Genomic DNA, 19883 nt, shown 5'->3' with positions numbered 1-19883 from the left:
GTTTCAATGCATATTTCAGCTGTCTTCATCAAGGCTGTATGTGCAGACTGTAAGCAAAACATTGTTTTACCTTAGAGAGACTCCCTATAGGTGATTTGTGTGCATTGTTATTGTCCGTTTGTGTAATGATTGAAATCCTATCAAAGACACCCTAAAGCTAAGCTAATTTAGGATCTCAAAAACGACCCTCCTGGAACATTTCGCTGGATGTTGTTGGTGAGGTGAGATTAAAAGAGACTAAATGTATTTTTCTTTAAAGCAAATTATTTTTTAGGGGCACCAAACAACACCAAAAAACTGAAAATTTGAATAATGTGTACAAACTCACAAATGTATTGTGGCCCCAATACACTTTCTTTCATGCCACATGTTCAACATGTTCTGTGTTTTACTTTCACAGATAACAAACACATCTGTAAAATCTGAGCTGGTTTTTGACATCTTATGGGTGCATTTCCATGCTATTTGGGGCTAAAATGACCTTAAATCAACCTACAGCACATATATTCTCCATTGATTTATCATTATATCTGAAACATAGATCCGGTGTACTTTGAGATACATAACCATGCAAAAATATATACACCCCTCATCCTGTTACAAACACAAACTTTTATCAGTTTTATTGGGGCTTAATGTAATGGAACAACAGAAAATGTTCTGTAATTGTGAAGAGGATGAAAAGCAATACAACAAAATGTAATATTTTGTCTTGCATGCAAACTTCTTGGCCGAACGCTTGCATTGAACTTCCCTTTGAATAAACTATTTCCTCAGCAGGTGCAGCAAATCTGGTCAGAGTGGATTCGGAAGACGGATGGAGCTAAATTCAGGACAATCCTGGAAGAAAACCTGGAGACTACAGAAGACGTGAGACTGGGGTGGAGGTTCAACTTTCAGCGGGACCTCCACCCTAAAAATACAGCCAGAACTACAGTGGAATGGTTTAGATCAAACCATATTCATGTGTTAGAATGGCCTAGTCAAAGTCCATTCTAACACTTAAATGGGAGAATGGGAAAACAGTTTCCCTCGGTAGAAGTTGCAAGGAGACTTTAAAAGATCCAGTAATCACCATTTTCCACTTTCTCCGCTGAGAGGGGGTGCTGCACCGCCGCTACAGGAAGCTCTGCTGTCACTCTGTCATCTGCCGTGCACGTTTAGTTTAATGCGTGTGCACGACGCAGACATGCACGCACCTCCTCCAGCCTCCTCCTCCTCTTCCTCATTTCCGTGATCTGTTGGAGTTGAGTTGTGCGTGGAGAGCAGAGCAGACGGAGGATTATTTCAACAGAGGAAGATTGTTTCGGAACCTTCTGATTAGTAACCGATCAGCCGGAGCTGCAGGTCCCACAGGTCAGGACTGATTTATTCTCCCTCTGCAGCCCAGAGGCATGACCCGGTCCGGATCCTTACCAGCTGCAGCGTGCAGAACCGGATCATTCTCGTGATGATGATGATGATGATGATGATGAAGCTGTCTGATTCCGCCACGCGCGCAACTCTAAGATGACACCGGGACTCGGTGCACGGCACGCGGCTTGGATCCAGACTAACCCGGGATAACAAGTCAAAGAGACACGAGAGAAAGTGGTAAGTTCGGGTCCTGAGGGACGGGAAGGAGAATCTGGGATCAGACAGCAGAGCTCCGTGGTGCAGGAGAGGAGGCGCACTGAGCCGCGCCAAGAGCCCAGGAGGAGAGGTAACTGTGCCAGCTTGACCGCTACTGGAGAGCCCTCATCAGGAGTCAGAGAATCACGTTTCATCTCTGAAATACGACCAGAATTTAGGATCGGGACCCGAAACATGAATCCATGTAAGTGCAAAAAGTCGGTAGATGCCTGGCAGGGTAGAAGTTTTTTTAGTTTTTTGTCACTTCTAAATATTTTCCTGCAGAAGTTTCTGTCAGGACGCAGCAGAGGATTTCAAATTTAAAACATTGAATATAAAATCTATATTTTAGAACAGACAAATGTTAGATGTTAGAAAATCAAAGTTTAATTTGGAGAACTTGTGTTGGACCCCTGCAGGTCCGCAGTGATGCTACTGCCGCGGCACTCGGTTCTGTCCGCGCTCCTCTTCCTCCTCTTCATCCTGCTGAGGACCCCCGAAAGCTGCCACGCTGCATCCCAGCACAGAGGCCCCCGTCCACGGGCGGAGGGGCGCAGGGACCGCCACAGCCTGGTGCAGCTGATCGGTCGGTCCAAGAGGGGCCCGGCGGGGTTCAGCGGGCACGAAGTGGCGGGTCCAAAAAGGCCGAGCAGGTCCAACCACGGTTAGTACAGTCAGTATAATACATGGGTATTAAACTCAGTGAACCACATTAATGAATGACCTGTTGCTTTAATTCAAATTCATGCAATTTTATTCCCTGAAATGGTTCTCAGATTGAGGATCTTTATAGTCCAGACTTCTGGAAACATTTAAAGCCTAACTGATCTTTGCAGAACAGTTGTAACTTTAATCTTCTATTAAAATTGATGAAGTATATGAACACAAAACTTTTCTTTTTTATGAGTTAAAAAGAAACACAACTGGAGAAGTCTGAACAGTCCGGAGCAGAAACTGTGGAAATATGGATCTCTCACGTTTAGTTCAAAACGTCTTCTCTTGTCTCTCTTCAATCCCTTCATCAGGGGCATGGAGGTCATATTAATTTAGGGTTGAAATTATTTATTTGAACCATTCTTTTCTTTTAGGTGCACAGGTGAAAAAAAAAAAAAAACTCCTTTGGTGATCATGCTGCCATGTTGTTCTCTGAGCAAGTCAATTAGCCAATCCTTAAATTCAGAGCCAAACTGAACTCGAACCCCCAGCACTTGTTGCACTGTGATCTGAGGGTTCTTCTCTTTGTTTCTGGTGCTGATTAGCTCTATATCACAGTTAACATGTGTTTAACTTGGAAAAAATTGATACAAAAAGTACCACAAAGAGCAGCCCAGGAGCTACCAAAACTATCTACCCCCACATTTTGAGAACTGTGGCTCCCTGCATCCTTGTGGCTGGTTAGTTGACCGCTCTTCTTGGCAGAATCGGTGTCCAGTCAAAGACCCAACTTTTAGGCTAAATCTCCACATTTTCAAGAGGTTTGACACTGGAGTTTTGGGAAGGCCATTCCAGAACCATGTTCTATCAATTTCAAAACCATTTAGGAAGTCTTTGGTGTCATTATCATGTTGGAACGCCCAACTGTGTGTGAATCTCAACCATTTAGCTGTTGATCTGAGGTGAAGCTGTTTAATTTGGAGGTAGACTTTCTTCACATTATACCCTTTCCAAGATGGTACCGCCACCATGCTTGACAGTTACTACAGTGTTCTTAGTACTCCTGTCATTGTGACCAAACAGCTTATGTCTGGTCTGACCATCAAACGTTTCTCCTGAAGGTTTTTGGCTTGTACCATATGTGCAGCTGCAGACTTTAGCTCAGGTTGAACGTGTCCATTTTGGAGCAGTGGTCTTCTCCCTTGGTCAGCACCTTCACAGTGCCTGCTGAAGTTTTATTTGTTTCACTATAGAATGTGAAGCTGGTGTTCCAGCATCTCCAGTTCATGGCAGGCTGATCCTTTTTGGTTCCCAAGTGGTTCTTCAACATTTAAACAAGTTTCTTCCCATCTTAAAGGGGCGATTTGGGTCTTCTTCCACATTTAATAATCGGAGCTAAAATATCACCCTGTTGAGTCAGATAAAAGTATGCAGAAGCAACTATGGCTTTCTCACATATTGAAACACACAGTACCAAGGCATGGTTGGAAATGCTTTTTGTCATATATTAATGTTAATGGTGACCCTGTGACCACATTGCTTGATATGTAGCATATCTCATTCAATTTGAGGCCAATTTGCCGCAGAACCTTAAAATACAGAAGTGTTCTGTCCACAATAAGATGTTCTTCAGTTTTTCTACAAATAGATGGAAATATAGTTTAATGAAACACCTAATTAGAGCACTTTATTAGATTTTTTATTGAGTCCACCTTGATAAATACATGTGTAGGAGTGTGATGGCTGCCGTCTCTGTCCAGGGTGCTGATCATTAACCTTTCTGACTCACTGGTTGTTTTAATGCCCCGTGACAATGTTTGTTTAGGAGTCATAAATGCCATAAAGTGCAGACCACAGCTGACCTCCATTCAGTAGATCATCTATGTCTGAGACCTTTGGATTTAAAGATGCCTCGTGGGATGGAATCAGAAGGAATTCCTCTTGAAGCAGCCGTGTTGTTGTACAAGCAGACACGTGCTGTGTCTGCATGGCCATGTCACAAGGTTGCTCCTCGGGGGGTTTTTCTGTCAGTTTCAGTTTTTTCTCACATTTTTCTTTAACATGTGAAGCCTGGTAGGGAATTTGGAGCATCTCAGTTTGTCTTCATTTGAATTCATACTGTTTATAGTGTGGGCTTCCTACTGTATGCTCAGATGGGCTGATGTGCAGCAAAATGTACCTTTGTATAGTTGTTATGCATCTTAGTCCCCTAATAAAGTTTTACTTTCCAAGCAAAATAAGCAACTGAACAGTAACATTACTTTAGTCCTTTAAAAAGTTGAATTATTAACTATGAACTCTTCAAAATACAAAAAAAAAAAAAAGAAAATGTACACTTCCTCACAGCACAATACCTGAGGATCCTCAGGAATGCTCCTAAATGAAGTTGCAAGTTTGTCATTGTTAATTAAAACAACAAATCATTTAGTTAAAACTCTGATGCAGTCAGGACCTTTCAGTAAAGATAAATATTGATGAAGATAAATAAGATTTTGTCATCAGACTGGGAAACCGTAAGGATGAGTAATTCAACGCTCAGTTTCTCTGAGCATTGCACACCCTGACCTTGGGCTGAATTTCCTGGGATGTTCACTCTTTACTCTCTTAATTGTTTCCACTTCAGAATAATCTTTCAGTCTATTGAAAAATAGTTTATAAATTGGTTCATAGTACTTACAGATTTGAGGGCAGCAACAGTTGGTATTCTAAATTCATTGTTGATATCCTCCCATCTTGGCATTGTGCTAACTCCAAAACTGCTGCTTTTATTGAGGTTCATCAGTGCATCTGATCAGCAGTTGGGATCTGATGTGTGTTTTCTGTACATTTTAAGCTAGATTGGGCTCAAGTCTAAGTTTAAGGAGACAGCTAATCTTGTAAGGGCAAACTCTCAACCACATCCTGTCCAATCATGCTTTGCTATCTGGGTTAAACATATAGTAACACTGTGTGGGCAAATACTTCAATCCAGAGAGTGTTTGATTGTCTATAATGATGGAATGGCATCAAAACTTTAAAAAAAAGGTGGCACACTAGGCTTGGTCTGAACCCATTATTAAGATTAAAAAGACATCTTTATGTTAAATAAAAAACGCAGCATTAGGTTCCTATCCTTGATCACTTTGTTTGGTTTATTTCAGAGCGTCACCTCAGCGATCCAAAGCACAAGGAAAAGTTCATCATACACCTAACAGGTATGACTGTCATCTAATTAGCCATGGCTCTCAGTGAAAACCTTAGTTCTTAAGAAATTATATGCTTTTGTTTTCTAATTCAGAAGAAAAAAGTCTCTATGACACACCAAGGTTCCCACTCCCTTGCTATTAAATAACTTTCTATGTGGACCTAACTTTGGTGGACTTCCTACTAGAGCATCCTTTAGAACACCGCAATAAAATGAGCTCATTATGATGTACAGGAACTGTCATGATTTCTGCACCGTTACTACAGGCTGAAGCTAGGCAAGTACCTCTACTGCCTAAACCCAAACAAGTGTACATTATACCTAAACCTACTGAAGTATTTTTATCCCTTAAATCAATAAACGTGACTAAAGACTAATAATGACCATGGTATTTTAATTATTAACTGTAACCAGCATTTTTATGCATCAAATCAGTCAAGTGAGGCTACAGATTTGTCAAATAGTGGTCAGTTGACCAGAAGGATTGGTTTTCAAACGGAAATCCACTCACCTCTCTCTTCAGACATCGTTCCTTTCAGGTCTCAAGCTCTCAAACCCTCCGATCATCAACATTCCTTCTTGTCTTTTCTGTATGCCACCCTGGTTGTGTCTCGGGTCTATTTCTAACACAGATTCCTTTCCGAATCCGCTTTTAGCATTCGAGGTGTAACTACAGCTCACAGTGTGTCTCTTTCTACCCAGCACCACTTCCTTACTGTGTTTGGGTCTAGCAAACACGCAACACGGGCGCATCTATCTCAGTAATCCCCAACATAACCAGTACTAATCCTAATCCTGGTTTGAATTCCTTAACCTAACCACTGATTTAATGCTTAAAGCTGACAGACTTCTTTTACTCTCAAATTTTTTATCTAAACAATTAAGTGCTTCTAATGCCTACACCTGAGTGTTTTTAGTCAGTCAATCAATAAACCATTACAAACAGCTAATGCCCACCATTAATAATCATAATTCCGACCATAACATTTAATTCCTATAAACCAATTAAAGAGCTTCTGATATCTAAACTTTGCTAAATGCATCAAAGGACTAAAACTAACAATGTTCTTCTAATCCTAACACCAGGTACTGTCTAATCATCAGTGTCTTGGAATGCTAAAAATTATCCATGAACTTAAACCTAATAAACTCTAACAAGTGTTTTACACACATAAGGCAAAAACATTTGTTCAAAGATCAAAAAGTGAAACTTAGAATTATTTGAAATGCTTAAAGTTGGCCAGTATTGGTTACAGCTCCTCAAAGGCTTGTTTAAATCAGTTCCCTGATAGTCATGAAGCAACACATAATGGTCAAGCAGTTCACAGAGTAGTGCAGCAAGCTGTTATCAGACAAAACCATGTGTCGGGATTGGAAAAACTTGACTGTTGTGGTTTAAAGTCACAGATGCTGACGATGTTCAAAGGATTAATGGCTGCTGCAAAGCAAAGCTTAACTGATGTGTGCCTTTTTATGCCCTCAGGTCCTCTTTACTTCAAACCACAGTGCCAAAAACAGTTCCACAGACTGTACAACAATACCAGGGACTGCACTGTCCCCGCCTGTAAGTAACAACACTGCCCATTCATTGGTTTGTTGATTTTTTTGCTCAAACTGATTCTGAGAATTAAAAGTCAAAACCCTCTGTCAAAGGATGATGCTTGCACAGTTGCTGCATTGATAAATTCCCCTGACAGTAATAGTCAACTAACGCTTCAAAGCAATAATCAGGAGAATGTTTAATCCAGCTGAAGAGTTTCGGATTTGTTTGACAGTTAAACCCAAGTTAGATACCAGATTGCATCTCTTAACAAGAAGGAGAAAAAAACTATTTAGGTAGGTGTTTTCAAAGCCCTCATAAAACCTGAAACAATGTTAAAGAATGTGAGCAATTTAGGCTCACAATGCAGGAAAACTGCACTAAATTAGTGGATTTCCCATTTCAAAGAACCAGAACCATTAAACCACTTATGTTTAAAGTACCGTCCATAATGTCCCCGTTTTGCAAAAGATTAAATCTAAATTTAATTCTAAATCTTGACTGGTTGCTAAATATTTGCTAGGAAGTCATGTTACTGCAGGAAGAACGAGATAGAGAACAAGATAAGGCATGTTTTAGGACACAGTCACACTGTATTACGCTGCTATCGTGTCGCAACAGCTGCAATTCTTATGATTTTAAATCATGCATGTAGTTTGATGTTTGTCTTGGGAGTGAGAGGAGGTGAATGTGTAGATAGAAATATCTGTTCAAGTTCATGTGTGCCCTTACATGTGCATGTCTCTGGGAGGATCATCTTATCATTTTGTCTGTACATGAAGATATTCAGCATCGCAAATTCATCCAGTTGATAGATATTAGCTTAAATCTCTGCTTATAACTGTTTTTCTAGAAATGCTTCTCCTGTTTAACGGCCTCAAGTTGCTTGGAAACCCATAGAAAACGGCTATCTACATCTGGAAGATTAGAAACCTAAAGGTTTGCTGAAGTTTCCACAGTTCATCCTGCACATCCAAACCAAAATTAGAGAGGATAATCTAAACTTTAAGTATTTATTTTATGCATCATCAAAATAAAAAAACTGGCGAAGTTCTTTTACTGCCTAGGCCTGGTGCACAGTGTGGAGATAGTATGCTCATTGCAAGTAATTTTAATAATTTAACACAAAAAACTTGAAATATACTTGTGATGTAACTTGTATACTGCAATACTTGTATATTGCAACATCACTTGCGATGTTGAAGAGGTTGACACACCTATTCACCATTGCGTGGCAGTCAGGGACAGTGCCTCTGGACTGGCAGACCATCTTTGCAAGATGGGGGACCAGAGGGTGTGTTTCAGCTATAGGGGGACCACACTCCTCAGCCTCCCTGGGAAGGCTTATGCCAGGGTGTTGGAGAGGAGAGTCCGGCTGATAGTCGAACCTCAGCTTCAGGAGGAGCAGTGTGGTTTTCGTCCCGGCCGTGCAACACTGGACCAGCTCTACAGCCTCTACAGGGTGCTCAAGGGCTTATGGGAGTTTGCACAACTGGTCCACATGTGTTTTGTGGACTTGGAGAAGGCATTCAACCGTGTCCCTCGTGGTTCCATGTGGGGGACGCTCCAGGAGTACAAGTCAAGGGCCCTTTATTAGACATTTAGTTGGACCTGCTTCCGGTGCTGTTGGACTCAGGCAAGGCTGCCTTTTGTTACCAGCCCTATTCATAACTTTCACGGACAGGATTTCTAAGAGCAGCCAAGGGCAGAAGGGGGTCTGGGGATGGGGATCAGCTCCTCCAAGTCCAAGGCTATGATTCTCAACCGGAAAAGCGTGGCTTGCCCTCCCTGGATTGGAGGGGTGTTCCTGCTTCAAGTATCTTGGGGTCTTGTTCATAATTGAGGAGAGAGTGGAGTGGAAGATTGACAGCAGAGCCGAAAGGTAAAGCTCTCAATTTACCAGTCAATCTACGTGAACTTTGGGTCACGACTGAAAGAATAAGATCCGGGATACAAGCAGCTGAGATGAGCTTCCTCCGCAGGATGGCCGGGCACTCCCTAAGTGATAGGGTGAGGAGCTCGGCCATCGGAGGAATCAGCTGAGGTGGCTCAGGCATTTGGACGCCTGGACGCCCCTCTCGGGAAATGTTCCAGGCACGTCCCACCGGTAGGAGGCCTAGGGGGATGGCCCAGGACACGTTGGAGGGACTATGTCTCTCGGCTGACCTGGGAATGCCTCAGGCTTCCACCAGAGGAGCTGGAGCAAGTGTCTAGGGACAGGGAAGTCTGGACGTTTCCGCTTAGATTGCTGCCCCTATAACCCGGTCCTGGATAAGTGAAAGCAGTGAGTACAATCTTGCGATATCTTAACTACTCCAAGTATTTTCCTGAACCAAATCAATCAAATGAAACTCACTTGTATTAATAAGAAAAAGTGATATTAAACCTGACCATGACAGTGTGATTGCCTTAATGCAATAAAGAACTTTAATGTACTGTATGTGAAATATTTTCACGAAACAACCAAGTTCAGCCTGTAGGTTGACTTAACAGTGTCCTTCTACTGTCAAAGCCTAGCATACAGCTTGCAGAAAAAAAGTTTAAATATTTCAGTGAATTTTGTCAACTCTTTCACCAACTCCACACCCCAACCAAACCGAATTTAAATATCCTAAATCAGCTGATCACATATACAGTCAGCTGTTCAGATACACAAACATTTCCCCCGAAACACACAAAACAATATCAGCGTGTTTGGTTCGGACATTTATTGACGGTTCTTAACAGAACCAGCGTCTGCAGGAGGAAGGAGCAGGCAGAAAGCAGCTGCCCGTAAACAGACTGCCTGCATTGGGTCAAACCGGAGGAAGAGCCCACTGAATCCATGGAGCATGAAAATCTAATATCCATCCTACTTCACTTCACAGCGGTCAGAAATCCACAATTTTGCATTTTAGAGTGCCTCTCCTCATTATTGTCATGGCTGAGACAAAAGCTTCCTCATAAAGCCCAAAATTGTAATTTCTTCAGGCAAACTCTGGAGCTTCACCAGTCTAGACAGCAGTGTCTGTCCTCTATGCTTCTCCTGCGGAGCCTAAAACTAGCCCGTGGAAAAGAGGCATTTATAGCATGAAGATATATTGGGGACCAATGTCCAGTTTCATCATGCTGTCTCATAATTATCTGAAGCTTCTGTGAAGTACAAAATACTGTAATGGTCATTGAGTGTCCCAGAAATGCATTATTGTTTATGACTGTCCCAACAATTGCACAGTTGTGAACCCGTGTATCTGGATGTGTGAGCAACTAAATTTTCCTCTGTTAAATGTGAAAGTTACAGGAGCTGGGAAGGTTCAAACTTGTCTAGTGGTTGTTTACATATTGCTGACAGGTTGTTAGCTGATGCTTGTCAGACTGCACTGGTGGGAAATTGTTTACTTAAGTTTAGCTTTCATAACCTCACCACAAGGTGTTGTTGCCATTGTGCATTAACAGATGAAACTTAATGTGCCATGCATATAATGGCTAAACAACACAGACCTGACTGTACAAATTGATTTACAACCCAACCAGGGATTTATACTTGTCTGATTCAGTCATGTGAATCCTGTAAATCATCTCTGTGTTGCTCAGGTGACTTAACATTCTAAATCACTGATTTTTTGAAAAAGAAAATAATGTTTAAAGAATATTTTTTGTGTTTTTTTAATTCAGGAATTTGTAAAGATAGACACAGACTGACATAATCCTTATAATATTAACTCTTTGAGAATATCAAACCCATTTAACTTCTTACTTTTTGTCCCATGACGACCACAAACTGCAAAACATAAGTTATAATAGAATTCTGTTCAATCTAACATCTGAAAATGTAAAATTTACAGCATAAATGCAAACCTACTGGGACAGAGATGTCCACCTGAACTAACACGTTGGGCTGGAAGACCATTAACCTCAAAAACCTGCAGCTGGAGCTTCAACAAAAGCTGGTCCTACAAAGTATTGGCTCAGTGAATGCCAAACCTTTTAGATTTTACTTTCACAAGACATTGTATATCCAGGTATACAAAAATCAAAGTTTAAATAAATGAATTGCACGCTAACATTTGAATGTTTGGTGTTTAATACATAGAATTTGTGAAGGTAGTAATTGCAGCATTGTAGTGACATAAGTTATTTTTATTTTCAACATCTCTCAAGTCAGACAGCATTGCTCCAGGCTAAACGTATTATCTTGTGCTGAGCTAGGCTAGGTACACCCGGGTCCTCATGATGCTGGAGCTGCAGGTCGTGTCTGCTTTTAGAAGCTGCTTTTCAGTCGCACATAAACATGCTTTGTTGTTTCCTTCTGCTGCAGTTTATAAAAGATGTGCTCGTCTGCTGACTCAACTGGCCAAAAGCCCTCGCTGTGCAGAGAGATAAACAGACCCCGAGATGGTAAGACTGAGCGTCAACATTCATGTACACAGAGTAAAATATACATCCAGAAATCATCCAGACTCCCTGAGGAGGAGCGTGACTGCAGATTATCTCACTGCCAGATGCGCAGAGTTCAAATGTCATGCCAGGTAAAACCAAAGCTACATCAGTCTCACGGATAAATGATGGAATTCAACTAATCCTAAACAGTAATGTTCAGAGCTTTAGGGCTAAGGCCCTGTTGACAACAACGCTTTTGTATTTTCCTAAAGGTGAAGAAAAGCATTTTTGCCACACATAACGTTTTGTTTTTGCCCAGCGTTGCCAACCACACACCAACCCAAACACGGGATTAACATCTTTTCCTGATATGCCTGCAGTGCTGCAGGCAAACCGCCCATTGAGCAGAGAACACAAGACCACAAGAAAACATTTTCTGCAAAATACAGATTTTGTTAAGCACATAACAAATGCCCAAGAGACAGAATGTTGGAAATTAGCCGCAAAATAAATTTTACAAGTCAAAAATCTGCAAATGACAAGAACATTCATTTCCTCTTCAGAATGTAGCTGTCCTAAAACTTGTTTGCCTTTGTTTGTCAACCAAACCAAAAGGTTTCTGCTTAATTTGATTTAAAAATACTACCAAGGCTTGATGGTGATAAAACAATTTAATAAAATCACATTACAGGAGATTCTTCTGTATCTAGAGATCAGTCCAATTTGTAGACCATCAAGTGTTTGTGAAGAAAATGTGTAACTGTATCACCTTGGGTCGCACACATCCAAAACCCATTAAACTCAAGGTTTCTGATTGTCTTTTTGGTGTTCGTGGGAGAAACAGTTACTCAGAATGACAGAGAAATAAATGTAATGACCAATGCACGTGTGAAAATGTTCCAGCAGTGTGAGAAAAGACGTGGCATCATCCATCATCCATAGCAGCATCATTAGCGATGACAGAATACAATAAAAATGAGAACATTGTTCACTTTATAACACATGAGTTGTTATCTTGATCCAGCCCTCATTTCTTCCAAGCAGCCAGACTTTCCTGTAAACCTCTTAATTCGTCTTCATCAGTAGTTCTTCAGGCTTTCTGAAGGTCTTTCAGTTTTTCTTTGGACTTTTCTTGAACTTTTGGCTATTGTCAGATCAGCGGGTTTTTTTTTTCACATAGGAAGCCTTGATGCTCCATGAATCATTCAGATATAAAAATCTCCTAAGCTCTCTTGAAGATATCTCCAAATGGTGATGTCAGATTTAACCAAGCTAAACAAAAACAATCCTGCAGAACCTGATGGAAGACCAGTTAATTCTTCTTCTTCATCCCAGGTCTTCAGCCAACAACTCTTTGGGAATAACCATAACGTTAAATTCCTATTTGAAATATATTATTTTTGCAATTTGTTGTGAAAAAAATCATGTTTTAGCCATGGTTGGCCCTAAAATGGCAATGAAATTTGACCCTTTTAGAACCTGGTGAAACTACTAGTCCTGAAGCACGGTCAATGCCACTAGCTGAAATGAGGTGGTTTAGAACTTGTAAAAGCCAAAGAATAAGAGGTCTTCTGCACCTGCAGTCTGTAGATTCATCTAAACCCTTAAACTCATAAGATGAGGTCTCCAGTATGTTCTCTAAAATTAAAGTTGTGTGGAGCGAAGACAATTGAGAATAGCTTGCTTAGTCTTACACTAATGGTAATGCTGCCCCAAATTTTTTATGTAAAGTCAGGATAGAGCAAAGTGGTGGAGTCAACGTGAGATTAGAACTTTAGGAGTAGAGATGGAGTTAAGGGTAAATACAGATTATGTTTACACAGCATCTGTCCTCTTTCTGGTATCTGTTTACCCTCCTGAAATCAAGGTCTGTTATTTCAGGCCTTCATAGTGTTTGGTTAAGCACAATGCGGTCTTTATCTTCCCTGTTTCTTCTGTCTCTTCTCTACAGCATTTTCACAGGAAGTGGGCATCATAATCCAGGTCCATCCCCTCTGATGATCAGCAGTAGAAGTTATGAACCCAACAGAAACTCAATGTCAACCTGCAACCAAAGACCAAGCTGTTCATTTCCAGCAACTAAGAATTCTCTGGAATTTTACGGCACCTTTTAGCCACCTTTAGATGAACTCTGACTGATCTGAGAACCTCCTTCAAAGACTCCTGCAGCCCAGTAGACGTAGTTTGCCTGATTTCATCACTCGCTTGGACTAGCGGCTTAGATTAACTGAATCTTCCACCATTGTACTCACATAAAGAACTCCGCTGAATTCTTGACACCAAGGCTTTTTGTCTCTTTAGTTGACCAAGGTTTACTTCTTACTACCGCTGTGCTTTCCGCTACAGCAACAAGAAACCTGTGGTTTTGCCAGTTTCTGATGGAGCTGCCTATTCTGGAAACAAACCTGGGACATTTCTATCAGTGTTTGATTTATTTTGGACGATGGACCATGAGCAATTTTTCACATACTGTTCAGAGCTGTAGGACAGATGGATCCATAATGTGTTCATTGGTTCTTAATGCATTAAAGTAGCTGATAATTATAGAGCTATTCCAGTATATATTTATATTATTCAAGCTGCCTCCCTCTGTGCAATATGTACATACTGAAATAAAGACACACATTTGATACCAAACTGAGACTCTTTATTCAAGTCTGATCAAAGAAAAGCTAAAAGGCAGATGCACTTTATTTGCTCCTGGCTGGTTGTGATGAACTTCACGTCATCCTTAGAGCCACTCATGTCTAACTGGAGAATCCACGTAATGATATGTTGCTGGTGGCGTCACGTCCTTGGAAGGTTTTCCTGCCGTGGCGTCAAAGAGATTCCTTCCAGTTTAATTAATACGGCTGCTACTGGGAGAGGCGTGCTGAGTGACAAACTGGTTTGAGATGGAATTATAATTTCGCTGCTGGAATCTCAATCTTTGAGTTTGGTTGAGCAGTCAATTGATTTTTTGAAAATCAGATGAAACCTTAATTTAGTCTTTCCCTGTGAAAATCCTGACTGAACGTTTGTGTCCATAATCTTCTGTAGAGTTCAACCCAGTATGTGGCTGACATATACATGCAAGGTTAACAGGTCAGATCTGATGGTTAGACTCCTTAGTTTGTGGTGATTTAGTGTTTAGGATGATCTTCTTCAGAATCAGAATCAGAAAAGCTTTATTGCCAAGTACGTTTTTGGACATACAAGGAATTTGTTTTGGCGTAGTCGGTGCAATACAGTACAAATTAAACAGTATAAACATATCTACAATATAATATAAATATATGTGCACAGTTTTAAGTGAGTGAGAGTAAATATAGAGCAGTATAAGATGCAAGAGCAATACAACAGTGCAGGTGATCATTGTGCAAGTAAAGCAGTGCAAGTAAAGCAGGAGTCCAAGCTGAGCGTTAATGTAACACATAGAGTTACAAGTTACAAGTGTCCTGTCAGCAAAAAAAGGGGGGGTGTGGGGGAAAGGGAGAGTGTCAGTGTGGTTTCCGGGCTTTGTTAACCAGGCTGGTGGCAGATGGGAAAAAACTGTTCTTGTGGCGTGAGGTTTCAGGGTGGTGTCGTCCGCAAACTTCAGAAGCTTGACAGACTGGTGACTGGAGGTGCAGCTGTTGGTGTACAGGGATAAGAGCAGAGGAGAGAGAACACAGCCTTGGGGGGAACCGGTGCTGATGGTCAGGGAGTCAGAGACGTGCTTCCCCAGCCTCACGCGCTGCTTCCTGTCAGACAGGAAGTCAGTGATCCACCTGCAGGTGGAGTCGGGCACACTCAGCTGGGAGAGCTTCTCCTGTAGCAGAACTGGGACGATGGTGTTGAAGGCAGAGCTGAAATCCACAAACAGGATCCTGGCGTAGGTTCCTGTGGAGTCCAGGTGCCGGAGGATGAAGTGAAGGGCTAGGTTGACTGCATCATCTACAGACCTGTTGGCTCTGTAGGCAAACTGCAGGGGGTCAAGGAGGGGGTCGGTGATGTCTTTTAGGTGTGAGAGCACAAGGCGCTCAAAGGACTTCATCACCACAGAGGTCAGGGCGACGGGTCTGAAGTCATTAAGCCCTGTGGTCCTTGGCTTCTTGGGAACAGGGACGATGGTGGAGGACTTGAAGCAGGCTGGCACATGACATGTCTCCAGTTCACTTTTAAATTTTCTAAGGTTTTAATTTTAGTCCATTTTTAGTCTTCATAACTGTTTTTAATTAACTAAATTAGGTTTGTAGGATGCATGACCTCAGATTCTAGTGTTTTTTCATTTATTACATTTTATGCTCTATTTGTGTTATGATTTGTGGGTGTTTTTGGGTTTTGTTGGTCTGTTTCACAATTAAGTTTTTGAATCATGCTTCTGTTTATTATTTTCCTGGTTATGCTTTCTTTTCATGTTTTTCTAGTTTCTGTTAGTTTGTATTCAAGCGTTTCCGTTCTGCTCAAGCCACGTTTTGTCCTGTCAATCAACTTTATTCGGTTCACCTGCACCTAGTTAATCTGTCTTCTTGTTTTACCTGGTCACGCTCCATAAATACACACATGTTCAGTTATTCATCGTGGAATCATTTTCAAATCATGCTCATGTCTAGTTCTCTCGATCATACTCATGTCTTGTTTTTTCGGATCATGCCAGGCCTGTCTCGCCTGCCTGTTTTTGTTTTGTTCCTGCCTCCTCCATGAGTGAGTTTTTGTTTTTTATTCATTAAATCCTTTTTTCACTTACCGTCATGCGGCCTGCTAGTCTGCATTCTGGGGTCCTCCATTTCACAAGCCATGACAATTTGATTGCATTTAAAGCATATTTTGGTCATTTCCTCTTATTTTGCACTGGTTGGTCATCATTTTATTTGGATATTTCTTTGGATTTCTAGGTGTTTTGTGGTTTTATACCAGTTTAAAGTAGTTGTAATTTTGGGGTTTTTTTTGGTAATTTTTTAGTCTCTTTCATGTTGAAAAGCAATGCCTTAAACTGATTTGTAGCTAGTTTTTCATGTATTTATGGCCAGTGTTCGGTTGTTTTAAACCATGGTTTTCCTTCGTTGTGGCAATTCTAGATCATTTTGCAGTTGCTTGGAGAGTATAATGTCTCTTTTTTTCTGTGCAGTTAAGTTGTTTTATGTCAGTTTTTGTCTGTTTAATGACTGATGTTTCTTGGGGGTAGTATGCAGTTATTATGGGTTGTTTCATGCTTTAGTTGTGCTACAGTGTAAATTTTCATTTGTTTTATTTAAAATTCTGTACTTTTTTTTAGCTATTTTGTGTCTCTTTGTTGTCATTTTGTAATTTCCAGGCACCTTTAATTTGTTTTCATTAATGGTTTGATGACTTTTTAGTAATTTAATTGATTTTTGTTTCCTTATGTTATGAAATTCTTTATGTTTTAAAGAATTTAATTTTGTCCCCCTTTACAGAGGGGGTGCCCTCACCTGCTGCCTGCCATCTGTGATGTGCCCATGCCTGCAGGTGAAGAAGAGTTGAGTCAAGCCGCCGGGTGAGGCAGAGCTGGCTGGAAACGATCTGAACTGCAGGCTGCTGCTGGTGGAGCTGGTGTTTGTCTTCGACAGGGTGAACCACATTGCATGTTTGTTGACTTTGGCTCCTGGACAGTTTCAGGTTTAAAGTGAATATTTCCTCTGAATTGAACCTTTACCCTCCTTACCCATGCCAACATGCTTCTTTAAGTGTTGACCTCCATTCTAAGAAACATCTAAATAATGATGGACACATGTTAAGTGTGTTTGCAGAACCTTTAGGCAGAAAAAAAGCTTCAATTATGTAAAAGAAATGCAGAAACATGTTCACAGCTGTACCTGTTTGAGTGTTGCCACATGAACTCGTTCGGTAACAACTCACATCTAACCTATAATAGTTATAATACAATAATTTTGACAAGGTAATGATCAGTTTGGCCGTCTATTTGCTCAATCTGCATTAATTGCTCGCAGTCATTTTTTTGTAATTCAGTAAACTATCAAAGGTGTGTGTGTGCGTGTGTATCCTTGCCACCCGACCAGCTCTGCTGGAGATTTGGCAACAGCTCACATTTATCTCATCACAGTGAAGCAGTTAGAGTGTCGGCAGCCATCTGTTGCAGCAAGTTCTCCAGCATGTTTTCATGTAGCTCCATTTTTGATTTTCAGCCTTGATCCGAAAGCTGATCAGAGGCCTCCTAGGGGGCTTGTCTGGGTCAAAGTCATGGTCTAAGTAAAGTTGTTGGTATGTCTAAGAGCTAGTCAAGGTCAAAGCCAGGATCTCCATTGGGTTCTCAGCAAAGGAGAACATTTTCACACCTTCATTTGGCTTGGTTCAGTTTGAGACCCCTGCATAAAGGTAAGGTCTGGATTAGCTTCATGGTCCTGGACTTGTTCAGTGCCATATTGGGTTCCAGTGCTAAACTTGGGCTCATATTTATTCGGCACCAGAGGTAGAGGTTGAGGTTGAGAAAATGTGAACTGGTTCTGTCTCCGTTTCAGCCCATGTTGGGTTGTTTTCTTCAGGAGCTGAAGCCCAACTCATGGAGAACAGCAAATAAAAAAATGTGAGCTCCTTGTTTATAGCCTCAACGTTTTAAACTGTCAGATAATCTGGGCTTTAAGTTGGATCATTACTAAAATAACAGACGCCTTCATATTCCTGCTGCTTGCGTTCTTATCAGATGCCATGTAGGAAATGTAGGTCAATGTGAAACACAGAGCTGTGCTCACAATCTTCATTTGCAGCTGAATCTACAAACACATGCCTCACTCCATTCATAAACACCGTCTGTTTTTTTAATATCACCAGCCTGTTGGCTCCTGTTGCAGCTCTGCTTACAAATGCACTCAGGGATCAGGAATGCCGTGAGGACTGGAAATAGTTCCCAAACACTCAGAGATGTTGAAAACGGCATTTATAAATCTGTCTGTTGACAATAAGAAAAGCATTTGCAGCGTTAATGACACCAAGCTGTGTAGATAGTGGTACCAAGTTAGCTCTTTGGCTGCAGAAGACCAAACTGGTTCTTTGCTGTTTTTTTATGGATCCAGTTTGGAACCAACACCATGTCTTGCACGTCATCGGACTCGTCCGTGAAACTCCTTAAGTTTGCAGACGACACCACTGTCATTGGACTGATCCAGGACGGTGATGAGTCTGCATACAGACAGCAGGTGGATCGGCTGGTACACTGGTGCGGTCAGAACTACCTTGAACTGAACCCACTCAAGACTGTGGAAATGGTGGTGGACTTTCGGAGAACACCACCCCCATACACCCCCCTCACCATCCTCAACAACACTGTATCGGCCGTGGACCACTTCAGGTTCCTAGGAACCACCATCTCTGAGGACCTGAGATGGTCTTCACACATAGACACTGTTTGGAAGAAGGCCCAGCAGAGACTGTACTTCCTGAGGCAACTAAAGAAGTTCAACATTCCACAGGAGCTGCTGGTCATCTTCTACACTGCCATCATTCAGTCTGTCCTGTCTTCATCCATCTCAGTGTGGTTTGGATCATCCACAGAACAGGACAGGTGCAGACTGCAACAAATAATCAGGACTGTAGAGAGAATAATCAGAGCTGACCTTCCCTCCATCCAGGACTTATACAGGTCTAGGGTCAAGAAAAGAGCTGCCAAAATCTCTGCCGACCCCACACACCCTGCACATAAACTGTTTAGAGTTTTACCTACAGGCCGCCGCTACAGAGCACTGTTTACTAAAACCAGCCGCCACAGAGACAGTTTCTTCCCCCAGGCTGTTTCTCTGATGAACATTCAATAGAGGACAAAACAACAGCATACAGATGTTGCAAATGCACCTTTTCTATTAGATATGTGTATATTGTACATTGTAAATTGTAAATTTGTATATTCTGTAATGCAAAAACAGAACAAAAGAGCAAAGTGTACCGGAGTCAAATTCCTTGTTTGTATGTATGAACTTGGCAATAAAGCTGATTCTGATTCTGATTCTGATGTCTTGTGATGATCTGGTATGGATCAGCTTTGGTGGACAATCTTTAGGTTAGGGCCTCAGGGTAAGCAAGGCCAGAGTCCAGGGACTGGTTTCCCAGTCAGAGCTTTTATCAGAATTTTAGTCAAGCTCTTAAATTAGGGTCAGGGTCTTAGTCGTGGTCTTCATCATGGCTTCAGTTAGGAGCTGAATCGCTCTGGGTCACTCAGAACAAACATTTTTAAATCATATTATGTCAAGACATAATTAAACTGATCTTCTAAAATCATATTTTCGACATCATCATCTAGCCCATCCTTGTAGAGAAAGACTTACTCAAAAGGGAAAAACATTTCAGACGGTTCCTAATCATAATGTTTGGCCATCGTGCACCACGGCATCGTATTTGGAGAAAACCAAACAGAGCATATCAGGAAAAACATGCAAACCAACTGTCAAGCACGGTGGTTGAGGTGTTATGATGTGGACCTTGCAGTTACTAAGTGGATTATGAACTCCTCTTTAACCCAATTTATTTTAGAGTCAACTGTAAGTCCAGTAGCTGAAGCTTGGTCCAAACTTGGCCATCAACAGAACAATGATCCTAAACACAGCA

At 41.4% G+C, this 19883-nt stretch overlaps 1 protein-coding gene across 1 annotated transcript; it reads left to right on the top strand.

Annotated features, from left to right (window-relative positions):
- The first annotated feature begins 1265 nt into the window (after positions 1-1265).
- alkal2b (ALK and LTK ligand 2b) lies at positions 1266-13985 on the top strand. Its single transcript, XM_047355682.1, has 6 exons — positions 1266-1816; positions 2031-2275; positions 5406-5459; positions 6933-7013; positions 11287-11366; positions 13300-13985. Coding segments are annotated over exons 1-5 (447 nt in total). The 5' UTR covers positions 1266-1814; the 3' UTR covers positions 11352-11366; positions 13300-13985.
- The last annotated feature ends 5898 nt before the right edge of the window (positions 13986-19883 follow it).

The sequence above is a fragment of the Girardinichthys multiradiatus genome, chromosome 24, assembly GCF_021462225.1.
Source record: "Girardinichthys multiradiatus isolate DD_20200921_A chromosome 24, DD_fGirMul_XY1, whole genome shotgun sequence".
Taxonomy (NCBI): domain Eukaryota; kingdom Metazoa; phylum Chordata; class Actinopteri; order Cyprinodontiformes; family Goodeidae; genus Girardinichthys; species Girardinichthys multiradiatus.
Note: the sequence above shows the minus strand (reverse complement) of the source record. Positions and strands in the feature narration are given on the sequence as shown.

Excerpts from the sequence above, each read along its gene's own strand:
- alkal2b (XM_047355682.1), top strand. Across the intron at positions 5,460-6,932 it reads GTTCATCATACACCTAACAG|GTCCTCTTTACTTCAAACCA; the intron begins GTATGACTGTCA and ends TTATGCCCTCAG. Across the intron at positions 7,014-11,286 it reads GGACTGCACTGTCCCCGCCT|TTTATAAAAGATGTGCTCGT; the intron begins GTAAGTAACAAC and ends CTTCTGCTGCAG.